General features: G+C 45.8%; 4 protein-coding genes across 4 annotated transcripts; 3 read left to right on the top strand and 1 right to left on the bottom strand.

Moving 5' to 3' along the window:
- Nucleotides 1-441: 441 nt before the first annotated feature.
- HHT1 (histone H3.1) lies at nt 442-1,003 on the top strand (the record flags this gene model as incomplete). The annotated part of the gene is made up of 3 exons (XM_024468034.1): nt 442-466; nt 562-669; nt 726-1,003. 3 exons carry the CDS (start codon nt 442-444, stop codon nt 1,001-1,003), a joined length of 411 nt encoding a protein of 136 aa, XP_024324591.1.
- Nucleotides 1,004-4,715: 3,712 nt separating this feature from the next.
- On the top strand, nt 4,716-5,194 carry VC83_04400 (uncharacterized protein; the record flags this gene model as incomplete). The annotated part of the gene is made up of 1 exon (XM_024468033.1): nt 4,716-5,194. The coding sequence occupies one exon, from the start codon at nt 4,716-4,718 to the stop codon at nt 5,094-5,096; it is 381 nt and encodes a 126-aa protein (XP_024324593.1). The 3' UTR covers nt 5,097-5,194.
- A 560-nt stretch (nt 5,195-5,754) lies between these two features.
- Nucleotides 5,755-6,676, top strand: VC83_04399 (uncharacterized protein; the record flags this gene model as incomplete). Its single annotated transcript, XM_024468032.1, has 2 exons — nt 5,755-5,908; nt 5,958-6,676. The coding sequence occupies 2 exons, from the start codon at nt 5,755-5,757 to the stop codon at nt 6,674-6,676; spliced, it is 873 nt and encodes a 290-aa protein (XP_024324664.1).
- On the bottom strand, nt 6,454-9,219 carry VC83_04398 (uncharacterized protein). The gene has a single exon (XM_024468031.1). It carries the CDS (start codon nt 9,061-9,063, stop codon nt 7,330-7,332), a length of 1,734 nt encoding a protein of 577 aa, XP_024324665.1. The 5' UTR covers nt 9,064-9,219; the 3' UTR covers nt 6,454-7,329.
- Between the last annotated feature and the right edge of the window lie 12,527 nt (nt 9,220-21,746).

Raw genomic sequence — 21,746 nt, 5'->3', positions numbered from 1 at the left:
GGCACCAGTGCCTGCTGTGTTGATTCGCTAAGAGTGTGGAATCAATAGCATACCGAGTATCTGATTGGCTGCAGATCGAGTCAGACTTCACGTTCGATTCTCGCTTTTCGCTAAATCTGTTATCGCTCCTTATCGCTCCTTCCATTTTCCAAACACGGCTACTTTCTCACCCCCCAAATCAGGCCAAGACACACTACCGGTAATAGAAGTAGCCTAACCCGCAAAACTGCCTGTCCGCGCCTGCCTTGCGCCATACAAAAAACCATAACAACTGACAATCGAATCACCCAAGCTAAGCGAATACAGACCGCCAATACAAATACCCACCACGCCCACATCCTTCGCCTCTTCCTCTTCTTCCATCAACAACTCCACTTTCGACCAAACGACCATCAACCATCCACTTCATCAACAACCCCATAACATCCATCATCATCAACAATGGCTCGTACCAAGCAAACTGCCCGTAAGTAATCACTCTATTCTTCGATCATCATCATCGATTGACTTCACCTTTTTGGCGGGGCAACTTCACATCAACACATGCTGACCATGCAACAGGTAAGTCCACTGGTGGCAAGGCTCCCCGCAAGCAGCTCGCATCCAAGGCCGCACGCAAGTCCGCACCATCGACAGGAGGTGTCAAGAAGCCCCACAGATACAAGCCAGGTAAGCTCAATATGCATCGCCAGCATGTCTGAACAGCGTTCTAACAAGCCCCGAAGGAACTGTCGCTCTCCGTGAGATCCGTCGTTACCAGAAGTCGACTGAGCTCCTGATCCGCAAGCTCCCCTTCCAGCGTCTCGTCCGTGAGATCGCCCAGGATTTCAAGTCCGATCTCCGCTTCCAGTCTTCCGCCATCGGTGCTCTCCAAGAGTCCGTCGAGGCTTACCTCGTCTCACTCTTTGAGGATACCAACCTGTGCGCCATCCACGCCAAGCGTGTTACCATCCAGTCCAAGGATATCCAACTCGCCCGCCGCCTCCGCGGTGAGCGTTCTTAAATTTATACTTGGATTCTCGACTATCAAGATCGTGCCTGATTACGCGCAATGGCCTTAACCGCATGCATACGGGTTTGGGTGGGATATTGAGATCGCACGTCTGGTATTGATCTGGTGGATGCAATAATGGTTATGGGATGGGGTTTATGGGTTCGGCAATGGAGTTATCTGCCTTCGGATTTGCGTTTTGCACAAAGGGTGTGTACATTACTCGACCAGCGATAGTGCGCTGAGTCTTATGACAAATAGATGATGAATCACGATTCTTCATCGCCTTCAAACAAAACCATGAGCACCATTGAATTGACCTGTGACGCGGCTAAAAATGACATACGATGGTATACCATAAAGTGGTAGTTCGCAATGAATAACCGATCCCCGAGTTGTTTGTGGACGCGTATAAAATGCTCTTGGGTATCTAGCATGACGCGTCTTCATCAGGGACAGGCAATATACTCGTGCCGCCCAAAACTCTCTAATGAAGATGGACGGCCTCAACTAAGGCTCGATACCAGATATTTAAGCTGAAAGAATATATTTTCTTACCTGTATTTATGAGTGACTGACTGTATTATTGATTACAGGCCTGAGTGATTGAGCGCATTTACTTAAATTATAGTTACTGTAATTGCTAGTTGTTATGCATAGTTCCACATTTGACTTTTGAGCGATATGCGCAACGTAGGCCACGACCATACCAGCTCAATAGAGCAATTTAGCAACTGAATTACTATCACACTTAGAAGCCCTCGTCGCGAGGCACTTAGAAGCCCTCCTTGTCAAGGCCAAAGACTAGTGCTAGGCACATAAGGAGGACAAGGGCGGGACGAGGGGGAGGTGCTCCTGCTATTGCTGCTCGTCGTAGCAACAGCCTAGGCGGCGATGAAACATCGTCGCCACCTAATTGAGCAGCAGTAGTAGCGGTTGCTACGAGTGGTTTTGGCATTACTAAGAGTGGTTTAGACAAGTTGTAACAAATGTTGAGTCTGAGAACTCGGGATAAGTCAGAGGTTAGCACCTCACTGACTTTTCAGAAACAAGGAGTAACAAGATCAATGCTTGGAAGCTTGGAAGCTTGGAAAAGACGTAGAAGTATGTGATAGTCGATTTACTGTATTGTCTGCTTGCCCTTTCTTAAGGAAAGGGCAATCCTATTTATGCTAAAGGAGTGTAGTTCTCTCATTTTCCAAGACTTTCCATGACTAACCAGGCTTGGTAACTGTAGTCGACATAAGAGAATCCCATAGAACCATCTCCTAGGTTCCTAGCCTATAGGAAGTGAAAGGAGGTCCAAGGTCAGAGTACCCCTATAGACAAATTATGTCATAACTTAACCAATCTTGTGGGTAACTAAGGAGCGATGACGTGTAATGAATCATAGAGGGTTGTAGAATCTTTTGGAGCTATCGTTCATAGGCCTCTAGTTGATAGAGATATGTCATGTGTAGTATTAGCCCAGTAACTAAGGAGTGATGTCATGTAATGAATCATAGAGGGTTGTAGAGATATGCTATGTGGTCATATCTGTTACGATTATAGCTTACAGCTTGTTATGGTTGTTATGGTTGTTATGGTTGTTATGGTTGTTATGGTTGTTACGGGTGCAGCCTTAGCCACCAAGGCTACAACCACTAAGCGGACAACTGTATATTACAAGGAATAGCCTCACCTTCCTTCCTTCTTCTTCTTCTTCTCTCTTTAGATTCAATCTAGCTTATTATTCTCCGGACTGGCTTCTTGACCTCCGTGACCATCGTAACAATATCGGCCCAGTAACTAAGGAGCAATGACGTGTAATGAATCATAGAGGGTTGTAGCAATCATTGAGTAGTATTGCTCTTGTTGTTGGTGTGACAAGCCAAAATATGTATAGTGACTTGTAGGTTTGAGGAGGAGATTTCTAAGTTTGCTCTTGAGTTTGATAGCAAACTGAGTGCAACGAATGTCAGTATGACAGAGGTGACTTAGTAGAGCTGTCTAGCACTAACTACAGAGACTGCTCTCTACATCGTCTATGCTAGACTAGCCTACCTAGGCTGCTAGATCAGCCTCTGTCACGTCTTTAGACACTCTATGTTACAATGGTAATGGATAAATAGGATTGCCCTTTCCTTAAGAAAGGGCAAGCAGACAATACAGTAAATCGACTATCACATACTTCTACGTCTTTTCCAAGCTTCCAAGCTTCCAAGCATTGATCTTGTTACTCCTTGTTTCTGAAAGTCAGTGAGGTGCTAACCTCTGACTTATCCCTGAGTTCTCAGACTCAACATTTGTTACAACTTGTGTAAACCACTCCAATACATCATACACCTGATTGCTGCACTGTGGAATAGTCTAAGCTACTACCCTTTGGCTCTGTTTCCTAAGACAGTGTGTTGTCTTAGTAAAATCATCCCTTCCTTGGGTGGCTAGATTCTCACATCTGGTGCACCCACCATTACACCACTGCCCTAGAAAGGCAAGCTAGGCACATACTATACAAAGCGCCATCTATGGTGTAGGCTGTACTCTACTGCTCCATGGTACGTTATGGAGCTGGAAGAGTACAGCAAGTTGCTAGATCTCACTCATCATAAAGCTATCTACATAGTTAATCACATGTTATAAATGAGAAAGTGTAGAGAAGAGTGCACACCATAGTATTGCTGTGCTTAGACATTGTGTAAACTCTCAAATGACATGCGCTAGCATTGCTAGATACGACAGCGGCATTGCATCATACGACGGCGATGTGATACTAACAGCAGCGGGCCCATATTTGGTGCTCTTCTTCGTCCTCTTCTACAATACTCCTAAGGAGCATAAGGAGCCTAGCCATCATCGTTAGCATCATTGCCTAGCGTCTTCGGCTTCGTGGCATCATGATAATTTGTTGATATTATCATGGTTATCTCTTATACTATTCACAGAAACACTATATATCATGACGTCTTAGGCTTCAATTATCATATATTATGCTATATACAGCCGCTAACTACTCTAGGCTAAAGCCCCACTACACTGCAGCTGCTACACTTGCGGCTGCTAAAGTGGTCTAATGTCGATGAGGATAGAGAGAATGATAGCTCCCATCGGGTCAATCCACCATCTGAGCTTCGAGCCACCTACGGATGTGAGGATACCAAATCCGTTGATAAACAAATTATTACGGTGATCTTGCCACAACCGTCTGGTAATACTTGTAATTATTGTACTTTTGTTAAACCTGGCCAAATTCACATTAACATCCAGGTTATATTCCAGGCTGAAATACCGGGCTATGCTCAATTGATCAAACCCCCAATCCCAACAGCTAATAGACCGGCCAGTGCCATAAGGACCCACTGAGCACTACTTCTACTCTCGTAGCCATTTACGCCAGCACTCTTTGTCGGGGTTGTAGTGGCTGCTGAAGAGGTTGATGAGCTACTACTCGCTGCTTTAGGTGGCCCTGAAGAGGTTGATGAGCTACTGCTCGCGGCTTTAGGTGGCCCAATACTGCCACCTTGAACTACCGACGGGGTAGGCGGGTTTGAAACTTTGGCAGCGCTAGCCTTGTATTGGTCGAGCGATTCCGAACCGTTGGATCTAAGTCATGATTTTATGAGTCGTTGATATACGATAAATGCGACGTTCCGAAACCTACGAAGGATTAATGACCCCAGCCATGCCAGCCTCACAATGACTCGGGGTTGCACAGAAAAACCAAATTGGATTTGTATCATTAACGATGAGAGTGAAAACGTTGGCGTTTTTTCCACTTGCAGTAGTAAATGCTCCACTCCAGAATCCTGTTCCATTGGCCAATGGCGCGCATGGAGACTCGAAAGTGGACTGGGTGACAGAATGGATGGGCGGAAAGAATACAAATTCAATGCTAGACCCAACGGCCGCAGTAATAGTGTCTGGCGAGAATGCGATCGCATTGTTATCACCGACGGTTACGATTTGCAGCCCAGGAGCGGAGGATGTTGCTGTGGACGCTGCAGAGGTTGTGGTGGAACTACTTCCGGCTCCTCCGCCTCCACCATACTGCGCGAGGGCAAATGGAAATAGGGAGAGCAAGAGCGCCTTGCTTGAAAAATGCATTTTTAAACGGTATTATTTGTAGCTAGAAAGGGGTATTCTAGAAGTTCGTTGATTAGTACAGGTAAAAATAACTCTCATAGGTTCGAGGCAGGTTGGGAATTTTTATGTCGAAAGGGTAGCAGAACCAGATATTTATGACATAGAAACTACGTATGGTGATACCTAAGGCAGGGTACATATCACCATACGTAGTTCTCCCTCGATCTCTATTCTATGGGTTTTAGGTGACGTAGTACTCCCCAAGCGGGCCACACACTACATCAGAGTGACCTACGCATTACTACATACCTAATTACAGCTTAACTACCATTGCCGCCTAAAAGAAAACCGCTGAAAGAGGTTTCTAGACAAAGCGGCAAGTGGTGCTCATACATCTCCCTCGCTACAAACAAATAATGGATCTCCTTATCTGACCTACCAACGCTTTTTCTCAAAGCAATGTCATCGTTTTGTCAGCATTTTGTCAGCATACGCGGCCCTCGAAGTCGATACGACCGTAACCGATGCGTAACCTCCTAGCTAAGGATCATCTCTGATGCTTGATTTGTAGGTTAGGTAGTTGCTCCCATCTTCTTCTGGTCGACTAGCCTTTGAAGGTTGGATATGAGCGTATCCGATCTTCGAAGGCTGTGCAAGCTGTTCTATAGTGGTGTCGAACGAAAGTTGATAAAACAGCATGGATGCGAACCCAAGAGGTCACCTCTGTTCTGATCCCTGACAATATTTCTCTCTCATATTTTCATTGGATTTTGAGAACTTTTAAGATCGAATTAACAAGTCTAATCATGATTAGGCTTCACAGACTCGCGCTGGTGACACTCATATTGGCTTTTAGTAAGTCGACCAGAAGAAGATGGGAGCAACTGTCTGACCTGCAATCAAGCACCGGAGATTGTTTTTGGCCAGGAGGTTCATGGCCAGGGGGCTCATGACCAGCTCAATGCGAGAGACGTCCACCAGAAGCGGAATCTCGATTCCTTCAAAACCTTTAACCGGAATCGAAACGCGCATGCCCTCATCATGTCGATTGTTTTCATTATTCTTTATCCCCTGGGCGCAATCTCCGTCCACCTGCCCATTGATCGTGTTCCTTACTTAAAGAATACATACCTTAAGAAGAGGGTCATGGCGATGCACGTCCCTATCCAGGTGCTAGGCTCCGTCATGATGGTCGGCGGAATGGCCCTCGGGATTAGAATCGGTCAAGATCTCGGCTACCTTAGGCGCCCTGTGCATGCCCATGTGGTCATTGGCTTCGTCGTCGTTTGTACCATCATCGTCTTCCAACCCATCATGGGTATCCTTGCGCACCGACATTTTAAGAAGAGAGGGGACAAGAGTATCTTCGCCTACCTGCACCGATGGATAGGACGTGCTGCAATTATCTTAGGCATGATCAACAGCGGTCTAGGTTTTCAGCTGGCCCAGACTAATGTGATAGTATCCACTGGAGCGTATATTAGAAACTACGTCCTCCTTGGGTTTTTTGTGTCTATCTGGCTTAGTCTCGTCTTGTACGACGAGTTTAAGATGCACCGGTCGAGGCACCGGTCGAGGTTCGTCACAAGTGGAATCGGAGAGGATGCAGTAAACGAGATATAACAAAATCTTCACCAGAGATCGTGCTTAATAGGAAGGTTGCCAGAAGCGGTTCTAAGTAGTGACTGAGAGTGCTTGGGTGGATGGACTTGTCTGAAAAGAACACTCGTCCTTTTCGTTATTGTGAATTAGAGTTAGTCATCGTCATATTCTCCGCGCAGTGGAAGGGAAGTAGCAATGATTCACCTCCTGCCAGTTATCAGCGAGTAGTCTTTCGCGCGCATCAAAGCATTCCCGCTTTCGAGCGCCATTGACAGCATTTTGTGACGGGTCAATAGACGACAGTGTAAAGTTGCAGTTACACGACATAACTGCTATGCCAGCATTCCAATCGTCACACGTATAATTGGAATGTCGACTCACCGCTTCCGACTATGATTACTTCTGAATACTTCTAAAAAATCGAATCAATGGTGGTAGTATGAAGACTTTTGACACTATGAGCTCCCGCTGTGTTCTCTTCGATCGATCTTTCGATAGCGATGAAAGCCTGCAGCACCACAAACAAGACTCGCTCGCGCATACCATCGACTGTTATCATTTGAGACCGTCACTACGTCACTACGGCAGTGACGGTCTCAACTGAGGCGGCTCTACAGCAGCACCTACGCGACTCTCCGGTTCATGCTTCGTCCTTGCATGGCAACGCTCGATTACTAGCAGTTATCTTCCAGCCGCGGCTTAATACAGCTCGGCATATGTACCAAGTGCCCGCGCCTTCTCCTCACAAATACCATATAAGTTCCTCCAGCGACGTATACCGCAATGACGCTGATGACGGCAGGCCACTGAAACTGGTCTGCCTTCGAAAAGATGATCGTTGTTACGTACGAAAGGAGCTCAAAAAGGTTCTGGAAAGATGCCTCCACGGTGGAAAAAGCGCCCCGACTCTGCTCATCCACCTCCTCTTGTATAATGCTCTGAGCGCAAAGATCAAAACTCCACAGACCCACACGGCTCAATATGACGGCGCCGACGAGCCCGCTTGCTGCGAAGAGCTTATTCCCAGTGAGGCCTTCACCACTGGCAAAGAACCAGGACAGTCCCCCAGCAAGCCATATCATCTGCCATGTCAAAAACCAGATACCGCCTCGCACAGCGCCGATGTGTTGTTGTACTTTGGGAGCGATCCAGGTTGCGGAGAGTTCGAAAATAGTGCTAACCGCGCGGGCGGCACCCACAGCATAGGACGTATAGCCAATGGCAAGGAGGAAGGTGATCATTTGGCCGGAGAAGGAGAGGACTGTAAAGTAGAGCAGAGACAAGGAGATTGAAGGGAGAAATGCTGGGTGTTGGAAGTAGTAAGGTATCGAGTTGAGCGGAAGGAGGATAGAGGCGGCTGACTGTGCGAAGTCGATAATCTCGCGCAGTGAAACTCGATTAGTTTCATACGCCGATGGTAGCTCTGAGTCGTCTTCGGCAGCAGTAAGGCTGTTCTCAGTCGTCGTTCGTTGAAGAGCCGGAACCATTCTGAAAACTGCTGCAATCGTAAAGTACTCGATAAGAACTGACGTACAAGTCATCGCCAGAGTAACGAAGATAGCGACGATTGTAGATGCTCCGTCAATCAAGGAGATAGCGAGTGGACCAAACAATTTGCAAAACAGGTCGATGCGGCGCATGCGAGCGTTAAGTATCCGCCGAGCTGTATCGTCGTCTCGTGAAATGACCACAACCCAGTCCCTTTCCACAGAGACCAGATTCAGGACTGAACACAACTTCTCTATACATGACAGAAGTATATTCACGACAAAGAGGCCGACCCTCAGCTTGGTTCCGAGCTCTTTTCGCACGTATAAGATCCAGAATATACCGCACGATGCCCCAACTGCCAGCCGTTGGCCTACAATGGAAACTCTGACAACTTTCAGTCTATCGCCTTTATCAATCCAAGATCCTAAGGCGGGCGATAGCATAACAGCGGCTGCACTACGCACAAGCGCATACACAGACATTGGCAGTAACGTCCCGGGGAAAATGGCGGCAGTGAAGAGTACAGCGCCCATCTCGAACAGCCGCGAATTCCATGTCGACAAGAAGTGAGAGATGAACAACCGGCTTGTAATCTGTCTCGATATTGGATGAGAAGATAAGGCTACCGGTCGCTCCGAGAGCTCCTGGATGTCGATGGACCCCGTTGTGAGCACAGGATCATTGTTGTGATATGTGTCGTTAGCAGTGCTGGCTGGATGAGGAGCGGGCACTGGGATGGTCAGCCTATTGTTGGACTTGGCACGCTCGTCGGTGGTGGCGCTACTTGTGCTGCTTTTCTCGTTGCGAATTATTTGTAGGTCTCGTCTAGTCTCTGAGGCTTCATTAGAGATTACGTTAACAGTAGAAAGACCGATGGTTTCCATGCCAGAAGGCGCAACAACAATATTGTCGCTCATTCGTTCTGTCCAGGGCGATGCTTGACTAGACAGAGGTGTCGATGCATTTTACAGTGTGCCGTGAACGTGAAAGCGATTTCCAGGAAGCGAAAGCTGCTAGTGATGACTACATTTGCGTCGTGCGTTAGTAATGTAGAAAATATAATGTCGTTCTAGTGTAATACGCTTCTGATGGTGAAAAGTGACAATTTATGCGGCCATATCGACGATGCCTCCGAAACCGACGATTACCAGCGTACCAGCTGGGTTCCAGGACATGTGGCGATTGGATCCAACTCTGAATAGGGGCAAAAGCACCCCTATTCAAGCAATTACTATGGCTGGTGGTTTTTACTCTGGTGGTGAAGACGGTGATGACGATGGTGGAGATGACGACGGTGATGACGAAAACCAAAGTGAGAACAGCACCCCCAACCAAGCACCGCCTTTACAATCGAATACACAAGGAAGACCAAAGAAGAAGCGCAAAAGGAAAGGAGAAGAGGAGGATATACTACAAGGGAATGGAAGGAGTCGAGTTATGAGTCCGGGCGACTATATCATACTCTTGAAGATCTGCCTATGGATGGCAGACACATATCGATCACCAGAAGCAGCTACATTCTTCAAGAATGTAGCTGCTGATTGGACAAAAGAGACTGGCAAAGAGCACAGAACTATTCGTTGAGTGCTTAGGAGAGGTATTGCCGCACGGCGGAAATACCTTGAGGATCTTGGTACTGGTGAGCAAGACGGCCGAACGGAACGGGAGTTATACGAGGACAACTGGATAGCTGTCCTCAATGCTGATGCCACTGTTATCCGCGAGCAAAGAGAGCACCGAGGCAATATTGGTGCCAAGAGCGAAGCTTCTTTCCTCGCCCGTGCGGCAATGCTTCTTACAATGAAGGAGAAGCGGTCTATCAACCCACCAGTGCCTTCGCCTTGGAATCCTCTTCCAGCACGCCAGGCACAGCAATTGGTAAGTGGTAGTGGAGATGAAGAAGTCGTTATCATTGATGACGATGATATTCAATCTTCTCCATCACCACTTGACCGTTCTTACCAGCCTTCTCCGCCGCATCCATCTGTTGCTTCTCAGCATTCTTTTGTCATGCTGACATTCGTTGCACTCAGTTTGCTATCAAACTCAAGAGCAAACTTAGAAATCTCCTCCTCAAACCTACAAGTCACTATACATATTTTGGCTTGTCACACCAACAACAAGAGCAATACTACGCAACGATTGCTACAACCCTCTATGATTCATTACACGTCATTGCTCCTTAGTTACTGGGCCGATATGACCACATAGCATATCTCTACAACCCTCTATGATTCATTACATGACATCACTCCTTAGTTACTGGGCTAATACTACACATGACATATCTCTATCAACTAGAGGCCTAGGAACATGAACAATAGCTCCAAAAGCTTCTACAACCCTCTAGGATTCATTACACATCATCGCTCCTTAGTTATCCACAAGATTGGTTAAGTTATGACATAATTTGTCTATAGGGGTACTCTGACCTTGGACCTCCTTTCACTTCCTATAGGCTAGGAACCTAGGAGATGGTTCTATGGGATTCTCTTACATCGACTACAGTTACCAATGTAATGGTGGGTGCACCAGATGTGAGAATCTAGCCACCCAAGGAAGGGATGAATTTACTAAGACAACACACTGTCTTAGGAAAAAGAGCCAAAGGGTCGTAGCTTAGACTATTCCACAACGCAGCAATCAGGTGTGTGATGTAGTGAAGTGGTTCAGACAAGTTGCAACAAATGTTGAGTCTGGGAACTCAGGGGTAAGTCAGAGGTTAACACCTCACTGACTTTTCAGAAACAAGGAGTAACAAGATGAATGCTTGGAAGCTTGGAAAAGACGTGGAAGTATGTGATAGTCGATTTACTGTATTGTCTGCTTGCCCTTTCTTAAGGAAAGGGCAATCCTATTTATGCTAAAGGAGTGTAGTTCTCTCATTTTCCAAGACTTTCCATGACTTACCAGGCTTGGTAACTGTAGTCGACATAAGAGAATCCCATAGAACCATCTCTTAGGTTCGTAGCCTATAGGAAGTAAAAGGAGGTCCAAGGTCAGAGTACCCCTATAGACAAATTATGTCATAACTTAACCAATCTTGTGGGTAACTAAAGAGCGATGACATGTAATGAATCATAGAGGTTCGTAGGAGCTTTTAGAGCTATCGTTCATGCTCCTAGGCCTCTAGTTGGTAGAGATATGTCATGTGGTAGTATGAGTGATGTCATGTAATGAATCATAGATGGTTGTAGCAATCGTTGAGTAGTATTGCTCTTGTTGTTGGTGTGATAAGCCAAAATATGTATAGTGACTTGTAGGTTTTGAGGAGGAGATTTCCAAGTTTGCTCTTGAGTTTGATAGCAAACTGAGTGCAACGAATGTCAGTATGACAACCAAGCCTGGTTAGTCATGGAAAGTCATGGAAAATGAGAGAACTACACTCCTTTAGTGTAAGGATACAGGGCACCCAGCTCACAGTAATAGCATATGAGAGTGCGAGTCGGAGGCTAAACGGATGCTATCCTATAGGTCTACTATGAAGGATACAAAAAAGATGATGAGGAACCCCGTTGGGTCAATCCCCTTAAGTACCCGAAACGGGTCCGACTTGGCTAACCTGCCCTAACTCTCCCCACGTGACTGTAACCTGCCCGACTCTGATGCTTTCCATCACTGAGGGCTTTGGCATCCTTACACTACCCCCCCTCTTAAGAGAGTGTTTTGTCCGCGAAACACGCTGTGAGAATTATTTCCGCAACATCTCCGAATGGTATCCGTGAGAAGAGCGTTCTATGTTGGCAGGAATTCTGTTTGTAATTGCATCTGTAACAACCCTGTTTATGTGCCGTGTCGGGAAGGTGCATTGTATGTCATGCTAGAGCTGTGCCGTATTGACTCCGTTTATTGTGCGGAACCAGAGTTTGCTTTGTTCACTCTGGGGTACATTAGTGGTGGTCCGAGTGGACTCCGAATCGTATCCATGAAGCATTCGGGTTAGACTTTGCTTTGTTCGCTCTGGGGTGCATTCCTGGTGGTCCGAGTGGACTCTGAATCGCATCTGCGAAGCGTTTGGGTTAAACTTTCATTTGTATGAAAGGAGAAGTGTTCGCGCTAACCTGATTCGGAGTTCATTGTTGTAAGCCAGACTATGAGTGTGCAGCCGCGTCCACTTCTTCTTTTGTCTCCAAAACAACGCCAGCGACCACCCCTCCGAGAACTTGAAGTGACCCTTTCTTGTGGATTGTCTGACGGTGCACTAATGAATTGGATAGGATATTTCCATCCACAAGAACGAGTAGGTGATGGGAGCGCGTTGGCGCGGGGGTGATAACGTGTGCTGGGCTGACGGGATTCTGCGCAGAATTCCAACTTTTTGCGATGCCGATTCCGAGGGAGCTTTGTTGGGCGCGTTCCGTGTCCTCTGCCTGCGCTGCCTTCAGGCCAAAGCTCGTGGCATCAAGGACCACGATTGTGTCTGGTCCCGCGCCTCCTCAAAGTGTGAGTACTGCACGGCGCAGCACTCCACCTGCGTTCCGGTGAGTTCCCTTGTGCTGTTCTGTCTCTGTTGGCTTTTGCTAACAATTTGTATAGGTTCCCTGGTTCCTCGACGAGGAATACCGTGTCCTTGCTGCCGCCGAAGCAGCAGATCCTTGGGACCCCGTCGCCGTCGAAGCCGCTGCCGCAGAGGCAAACTGGGTGGCCCTTGTGGCTGCCCAAAGTGTTCCGAAATTCCGCTCGGCCGCTGAGCGCGACTCCTACGAGGAGCTCCGCGCAACGCGCGCCGCCCTCGAGGTGGGTCTGGCCGTGAGTATCCCCCTGTCCTGTGTGGTTTTGGTGCTGATTCGGTTCAGCAAATCTGGTCGTCACTGCGCCGTCTTCGGACGGAGCAGGGGAGTGTGCCGGCTCTTTTGGGGGAAGTGGTGGCTGCCGTGGGCAGGCTTCCTGCCATCGCTGTCGCCGCGACAGTTCCGGACCATGCTGGGGGGAGGAAGAAGAGGGGTGGTGGGGGTGGTGAGGGTGAGGGGGATGGGGATGGGTTTGGGGCCCAGTATGGGGCAGAGGAGGATGGGGTGTAGGAAGGAGGAGTCCCTGTGTCGGAGGGGACTCGGACCTGACTCTTCGCGTGGGGTCGCTTCGACCCTTCATCTCTGTCAGTGGTAGCCGCTTGTTGCGATGCCGGTGAGATGTTTGGGAAGGGTGACTCCCGCAAGAGTTACGGTGGTGAGTGCGCCCTGGCTCAGAGGGTATTTTAGTTTAGAGTCGTAGATAGCAATGACTCTGTTTCTTCTTGTCTTCCCTCCCGTGATCATAGTTTTGTTCCTCGCCTGCCTCCCCTGCCATGATCCATCTGAGTAACATAGGTCGTGGCCATACCGGGGCCATGGCCATACCGGGATGGTGGGGTAAGCCACCCCTTCAAAATATGAGCAGCTTCAAAATAATTGAAAATAGTTCTACCATTACCATGCTAATTCATCTATATCACTGTCAAATAGCTCCTCCTCACTCCCATCATCAATTAGATCAATTATAGATGTTGTAACTTGTGGAGTTGTTGATATTTTCGACTTTTGTGATGTAGCTGTTGTTGCTGCTTCTGCTTCTGCTACTTGCGACTGCAACTCCTCAGTTGTGATGTGGAATTGACCCTTCAAAACTGCTCTCTTGCCCTTATTTTGTACTCTGCGCTTCTGAATAATTGAGCGCAAGTTATCTGTCTCCCTTTGTTGTAGTATGTGGCATGTATTGAGCCGCTCTGTCTCATCTGCTAACTTATGAATATATCGCTTTGTAGGAGTGTTCAAAACACCACCATGACTTATTGTAGAAGAGAGAACTGTATTTGCTTTGTGAAGTGTCTGAAAATGAGGAGGACTGCTATTCAAAAATACTTTCTCAAAAATATCATGCTCTGTTGGAGTCTTTGGCCGCACTATTACTGCATCTGTTGTAGGAAGCATAGCTGCGCGGATAACTGTCTGCGGTTGAAATGGCTGTAGCCCACTCCCTCTCCAAGCAGAAGCTATATTTGAATTTGAAAATGCAGCTGCTCTTGCTTGTATGTATGCATCCATCCATTCTGCTTTCTGTATGCGTAGGAGCTGCGCCTCATTAAGGTGTGAGAGGGCTGTTGTGAGGTGTTTTTTCAAAGGTCCAAAAATTGCAACATCAAGTGGCTGTAACACATGAGAGGTATGTGGAGGTAGTATAAGTAGCGATATGCGATTCTGTATGCAGTGTGATATGAAGCTCCCACTTATATGGCTGTCATGGCCATCACAAATAAGGAGCCTTTGTTGTAGTTGTCCATTTGGAAGTGTTGCTTTTGCTCTTGTAGAAGGCTCAAAAACGCGTTTTAGCCACTCTAATCCATGAAGATTGCTTGTCCACCCTTTTGTATTTGCAGAGAAGTGCCATTTGCTTATAACCTCCTTTGGAATCCAGCTCTGTAGTATATTCTGTCCCTTGAAGATAATGAGGGGGTCGGTGGTTGTTCCATCCATGCAGATACACTCAACAGCAGAGACCCATTCCTGCCTTCCTGGATGTGCCTGAAAACGCGTCCTAAGTGTAGAATCGACTATAATTCGTGTAGATTGCATTGTTCCAATTGAAAATCCAGTCTCATCCATGTTGTAGGTGTTGTAGTTTTCGATTTTTTGCTCTGTTGTGAGGCTCTTGTATGCGTCAAACCACGCCTTCAACACCTGCTTTGTGACCCCATTCATCCTTTGAGCCTCAACCCTTCTTCCTAGCTTAACACATAAGTTAGGATGTCTTTGAATGAACCGTGGCACCCAATCTTGCCCAAGGGGTAAGTTAGGAATGTGCTCTTGTTGAGTTTGGGTCTGTTGAGTTGGTCGGGTCTGCTGAGTTGGTCGGGACTGCTGAGTCGGTCGGGACTGCTGCTGAGCCGGTTGGTTTGATGGGGTCTGCCAAGCCACTAGTTAGAAATAGCCGAGTCTGCCAGTCTATGGCAGGTTTGATGGGTTGGTAGTTGACTTGACTGAGCTGGTTAACTCTGTAGGTTGGCTCACATGGGTTTGGAAGACCCGACACTTGTTTGACCGCACTTCCTCTGCAACCTCACGTAATATGCGATGGCTAGGAGCGTAACCACTTGCAGTAAGATTTTTGATCCATTTTAAAAGGGTCTTTTCTTGGGTTTGGGAGAGTAATTGATGTTTTAAATGTGCTTCTTTATGTGAGGTATGTCGCCCTTTAATGCGGCTAACAACTGTATCAGGCCTTAGATGTAAGGCCTTTGCAGCAGCATTTGCAGTTTTATATAAACCAGATTTTACTCCAGCTACTGCTTCAAGTATTAGAATATCGCGTTCTTGAGCTTTTAAACTCTGTTTGCGTACCATAATAATGGGGTAATTGATAGGTTTGGTGTGTTGGTTGATGGGTTTGATGGGGTAGTTAAGTGCTCGCTTACCTCACCATCCCAGTATGGCCATGGCCCCAGTATGGCCATGACCTACGTTACCTAAAAAGGCGAGCTTATATGCTAGCGTTTTTAATTATAATGTATAACGTAAGTCGTGGCATAACGGGACGGATGGCGTAACGGGACACTTTGCCAGAGCCACCCGCACCCCACCAAACTACCAGACTACCACTACCACCAAAAATTGCAAATAATTCTACCATTACTATGCTAATTCATCTAAATCACTATCATACATCTCCTCTTCACTGCTATCATCAATTGAATCAATTAGAGCTGCTGTAGCATGTGGTGTTGTTGATGTTTTCGACTTTTGTGTTGCTGTTGTTGCTGCTTCTGCATCTGCTACTTGCGACTGCAACTCCTTTGTAGAGATATAGAATTGACCCTTCAAAACTGCTCTTTTGCCCTTGTTCTGTTCTCTGCGCTTCTGGATTATACTGCGCAAGTTATCTGTCTCTCTTTGTTGCAGTATGTGGCGTGTATTAAGCTTCTCTGTCTCATCTGCTAACTTATGAATATATCGCTTTGTAGGAGTGTTGAGAATGCCACGACTTATTGTAGAAGAGATCACAGAATTTGCTTTTTGAAGGGTATTAAAATCAGGTGGACTACTATTGAGAAATACTTTCTCAAAAATGTCATGCTCTGTTGGAGTCCTTGGCCGCACTATTACTGCATCTGTTGTAGGAAGTGTAGCTGCTCGAATGACTGTCTGCGGTTGAAATGGCTGTAGCCCACTCCCTCTCCAAGCAGAAGCTATATTTGAATTTGAAAATGCAGCTGCTCTTGCTTGTATGTATGCATCCATCCATTCTGCTTTCTGTATGCGTAGGAGCTGCGCCTCATTAAGGTGTGAGAGGGCTGTTGTGAGGTGTCTTTTCAAAGGTCCAAAAATTGCAACATCAAGTGGTTGGAGTATATGTGAGGTATGTGGAGGTAGTATAAGGAGCGATATGCGATTCTGTATGCAGTGTGATATGAAGCTCCCACTTATATGGCTGTCATGGCCATCACAAATAAGGAGCCTTTGTTGTAGTTGTCCATTTGGAAGTGTTGCTTTTGCTCTTGTAGAAGGCTCAAAAACGCGTTTTAGCCACTCTAATCCATGAAGATTGCTTGTCCACCCTTTTGTATTTGCAGAGAAGTGCCATTTGCTTATAACATCCTTTGGAATCCAGCTCTGTAGTACATTCTGTCCCTTGAAGATAATGAGGGGGTCGGTGGTTGTTCCATCCATGCAGATGCACTCAACAGCAGAGACCCATTCCTGCCTTCCTGGATGTGCCTGAAAACGCGTCCTAAGTGTAGAATCGACTATAATTCGTGTAGATTGCATTGTTCCAATTGAAAATCCAGTCTCATCCATGTTGTAGGTGTTGTAGTTTTCGATTTTTTGCTCTGTTGTGAGGCTCTTGTATGCGTCAAACCACGCCTTCAACACCTGCTTTGTGACCCCATTCATCCTTTGTGCCTCAACCCTTCTTCCTAGCTTAACACGTAAGTTAGGATGCCTCTGAATGAACCGTGGCACCCAATCTTGCCCAAGTGGTAACTTAGGTAGTTGGAGTTGTGGTTGTTGAGTTTGTGTCTGTTTGAGTTGGTCGGGTCTGCTGAGTTGGTCGGGACTGCTCTGTCGGTCGGGTCTCCTGGGTCGGTCGGGTCTGCTGGGTCTGTCGGGTCTGCTGCTGGGCCAGTTGGTTTGATGGGGTCTGCCAAGCCACTAGTTAGATATAGTCGATTTGCCAGTCTATAGCAGGTTTGATGGGCTGATGGTTGATTTGATTGAGTTGGTCAAGTCAGTGGGTCAGCTCACCTGGGTTTGGAAGACCCGACACTTGTTTGACCGCACTTCCTCTGCAACCTCACGTAATATGCGATGGCTAGGAGCGTAACCACTTGCAGTAAGATTTTTGATCCATTTTAAAAGGGTCTTTTCTTGGGTTTGGGAGAGTAATTGATGTTTTAAATGTGCTTCTTTATGTGAGGTATGTCGCCCTTTAATGCGGCTAACAACTGTATCAGGCCTTAGATGTAAGGCCTTTGCAGCAGCATTTGCAGTTTTATATAAACCAGATTTTACTCCAGCTACTGCTTCAAGTATTAGAATATCGCGTTCTTGAGCTTTTAAACTCTGTTTGCGTACCATAATAATGGGGTAATTGATAGGTTTGGTGTGTTGGTTGATGGGTTTGATGGGGTAGTTAAGTGCTCGCTTACCTCACCATCCCGGTATGGCCATGGCCCCGGTATGGCCACGACCTACGTTAGTTTAAGAAGGAGATATTTAGGTTTTTAGTTTTGCAAATGTGTAGTACCTTTGCATATGAATTTGTATATAAAGGTACATTACTGCATCTACGCCATTGCTGCATCTACGCCACGACCTACGTTAATGTAGGTCGTGGCGTAAGTGGTCTAATGTCGTAAATGACCCATGTACCTCTGTAGCCAAATTTGTATGTGGAGGTAACTTAAAAACAGAAACTTTAAACCTAAATAACTCCTCTAATAAAATTATTAAAGTTTATTCATCTTAAATATAAGGACTAACGTAGGTCGTGGTGTAACCTGGACCATGGTGTAACCGGGAATCTGGCAATCACCACCAAATGGAGAGTCACGTGACTAAAAACAAAACTGTAATAACTTATGTAATAGGCCTTATAAAAGTTAACCCTTTTGCTGTCTTACTCTTTGTCTACGTATAACGTAGATCGTGGCCATACCAGGGCCATGGCCATACCGGGATGGTGAGGTAAGCGAGCACTTAACTACCCCATCAAACCCATCAACCAACACACCAAACCTATCAATTACCCCATTATTATGGTACGCAAACAGAGTTTAAAAGCTCAAGAACGCGATATTCTAATACTTGAAGCAGTAGCTGGAGTAAAATCTGGTTTATATAAAACTGCAAATGCTGCTGCAAAGGCCTTACATCTAAGGCCTGATACAGTTGTTAGCCGCATTAAAGGGCGACATACCTCACATAAAGAAGCACATTTAAAACATCAATTACTCTCCCAAACCCAAGAAAAGACCCTTTTAAAATGGATCAAAAATCTTACTGCAAGTGGTTATGCTCCTAGCCATCGCATATTACGTGAGGTTGCAGAGGAAGTGCGGTCAAACAAGTGTAGGGTCTTCCAAACCCAGGTGAGCCAACCTACAGAGTTAACCAGCTCAGTCAAGTCAACTACCAACCCATCAAACCTGCCATAGACTGGCAGACTCGGCTATTTCTAACTAGTGGCTTGGCAGACCCCATCAAACCAACCGGCTCAGCAGCAGTCCCGACCAACTCAGCAGTCCCGACCGACTCAGCAGTCCCGACCAACTCAGCAGACCCGACCAACTCAACAGACACAAACTCAACAACCACAACTCCAACTACCTAAGTTACCACTTGGGCAAGATTGGGTGCCACGGTTCATTCAGAGGCATCCTAACTTACGTGTTAAGCTAGGACACAGAGTTGAGGCACAAAGGATGAATGGGGTCACAAAGCAGGTGTTGAAGGGGTGGTTTGACATGTACAAGAGCCTCACAACAGAGCTAAAAATCGAAAACCACAACACCTACAATATGGATGAGACTGGATTTTCAATTGGAACAATGCAATCAACAAGAATTATCGTGGATTCTACACTTAGGACGCGTTTTCAGGCACATCCAGGAAGGCAGGAATGGGTCTCTGCTGTTGAGTGCATCTGCATGGATGGAACAACCACCGACCCCCTCATTATCTTCAAGGGACAGAATATACTACAGAGCTGGATTCCAAAGGAGGTTATAAGCAAATGGCACTTCTCTGCAAATACAAAAGGGTGGACAAGCAATCTTCATGGATTAGAGTGGCTAAAACGTGTTTTTGAGCCCTCTACAAGAGCAAAAGCAACACTTCCAAATGGACAACTACAACAAAGGCTCCTTATTTGTGATGGCCATGACAGCCATATAAGTGGGAGCTTCATATCACACTGCATACAGAATCGCATATCGCTCCTTATACTACCTCCACATACCTCACATATACTCCAACCACTTGATGTTGCAATTTTTGGACCTTTGAAAAGACACCTCACAACAGCCCTCTCACACCTTAATGAGGCGCAGCTCCTACGCATACAGAAAGCAGAATGGATGGATGCATACATACAAGCAAGAGCAGCTGCATTTTCAAATTCAAATATAGCTTCTGCTTGGAGAGGGAGTGGGCTACAGCCATTTCAACCGCAGACAGTCATTCGAGCAGCTACACTTCCTACAACAGATGCAGTAATAGTGCGGCCAAGGACTCCAACAGAGCATGACATTTTTGAGAAAGTATTTCTCAATAGTAGTCCACCTGATTTTAATACCCTTCAAAAAGCAAATTCTGTGATCTCTTCTACAATAAGTCGTGGCATTCTCAACACTCCTACAAAGCGATATATTCATAAGTTAGCAGATGAGACAGAGAAGCTTAATACACGCCACATACTGCAACAAAGAGAGACAGATAACTTGCGCAGTATAATCCAGAAGCGCAGAGAACAGAACAAGGGCAAAAGAGCAGTTTTGAAGGGTCAATTCTATATCTCTACAAAGGAGTTGCAGTCGCAAGTAGCAGAAGCAGAAGCAGCAACAACAGCTACATCACAAAAGTCGAAAATATCAACAACTCCACAAGTTACAACATCTATAATTGATCTAATTGATGATGGGAGTGAGGAGGAGCTATTTGACAGTGATATAGATGAATTAGCATGGTAATGGTAGAACTATTTTCAATTATTTTGAAGCTGCTCATATTTTGAAGGGGTGGCTTACCCCACCATCCCGGTATGGCCATGGCCCCGGTATGGCCACGACCTACGTTAAGCGGCGATTCTGGCTACCCCACCAAAATCCAGGACCCGGCCACCTCACCACCAACCTATAAAATCACAAATAACGTAACTCGTGGCGTAACGGGACGGATGGTGTAACGGGACGGATGGCGTAACGGGACGCTTTGCCAGAGCCACCCGCACACCACCAAAACCAAGGTCACATGACCAAAATTAAAATGTTAATAACTTTTGTAATAATGCTTATAACACTTAATCCTCTTAGACTATTACTCTTTATAGTCTTATTTCTTATAGCCGAATTTGCTAGAGTGTAAGCTCTTCTTATTAAGTAGTTATTTATAGTTTAATTTGTACCATTAATAAAAATCGTACTGCTTAGCTGATCCATATTAGGGTTCTATATATAGACCTTTACTTAACTTAGAAATGCTAACACTTCTCGCATCATTTTACCTGATTAATTTAACATTAAAGTTTTCCTCATACAAATATTTGTAATGTAACTCGTGGCGTAATGGGACGGATGGCGTAACGGGACGCTTTGCCAGAGCCACCCCCACCCCACCAAAACGAAGGTCACATGACTAAAATTAAAATGTTAATAACTTTTGTAATAATGCTTATAGGACTTAATCCTCTTAGACTATTACTCTCTATAGTCTTATTTCTTATAGCCGAATTTGCTAGAGTGCAAGCTCTTCTTATTAAGTAGTTATTTATAGTTTAAGTTTTACCATATAAATATTTTATATAGTAAAATATAAGCTTTAATATCTTTTGTAAAACAAAACTAGTACTACTAGGGTTTTTACACATGTTAGAGTATGATATAAAGAGTAATAGTCTAAGAGGATTAAGCGTCATAAGCATTATTACAAAAGTTATTAATGTTTTAATTTTGGTCATGTGACCTTGGTTTTGGTAGGGTGCGGGTGGCTCTGGCAAAGCGTCCCGTTACGCCATCCGTCCCGTTACGCCACGAGTTACGTTAAAATATAAGCTTTAATATCTTTTGTAAAACAAAACTAGTACTACTAGCGTTTTTACACATGTTAGAGTATGATATAAAGAGTAATAGTCTAAGAGGATTAACATAGGTCATGGCGTAACGGGGGTAATGGCGTAATGGGGGTAGTGGGGTCGGAACCACCCCATCAAACCACTAACGTAGATCGTGGTCAGACCGGCTACATGGCCAGACCGGCTATTAGTACCATCACATACAAATTTGTATGTGGAGGTACTTATGCTTGAAAATTAGAACCTTAATAACTCCTTTAATAAAAAGGCTAGAGCATATTCCTTGTATATATAGAAACTTTAAATAGTCATCTACTATATCTAAAGACGCTAATAACAC

Source organism: Pseudogymnoascus destructans (genome assembly GCF_001641265.1).
Source record: "Pseudogymnoascus destructans isolate 20631-21 unplaced genomic scaffold scaffold_9, whole genome shotgun sequence".
Classification (NCBI taxonomy): domain Eukaryota; kingdom Fungi; phylum Ascomycota; class Leotiomycetes; order Thelebolales; family Thelebolaceae; genus Pseudogymnoascus; species Pseudogymnoascus destructans.
The sequence above is the reverse complement of the archived record's forward strand: the minus strand, read 5'-3'. Positions and strand labels throughout refer to the sequence as shown.

What these genes read in the sequence shown, in the direction of transcription:
- VC83_04398 (XM_024468031.1), bottom strand. Translation starts at nt 9,063, where the DNA reads ATGAGCGACAATATTGTTGTTGCGCCTTCTGGCATGGAAACCATCGGT.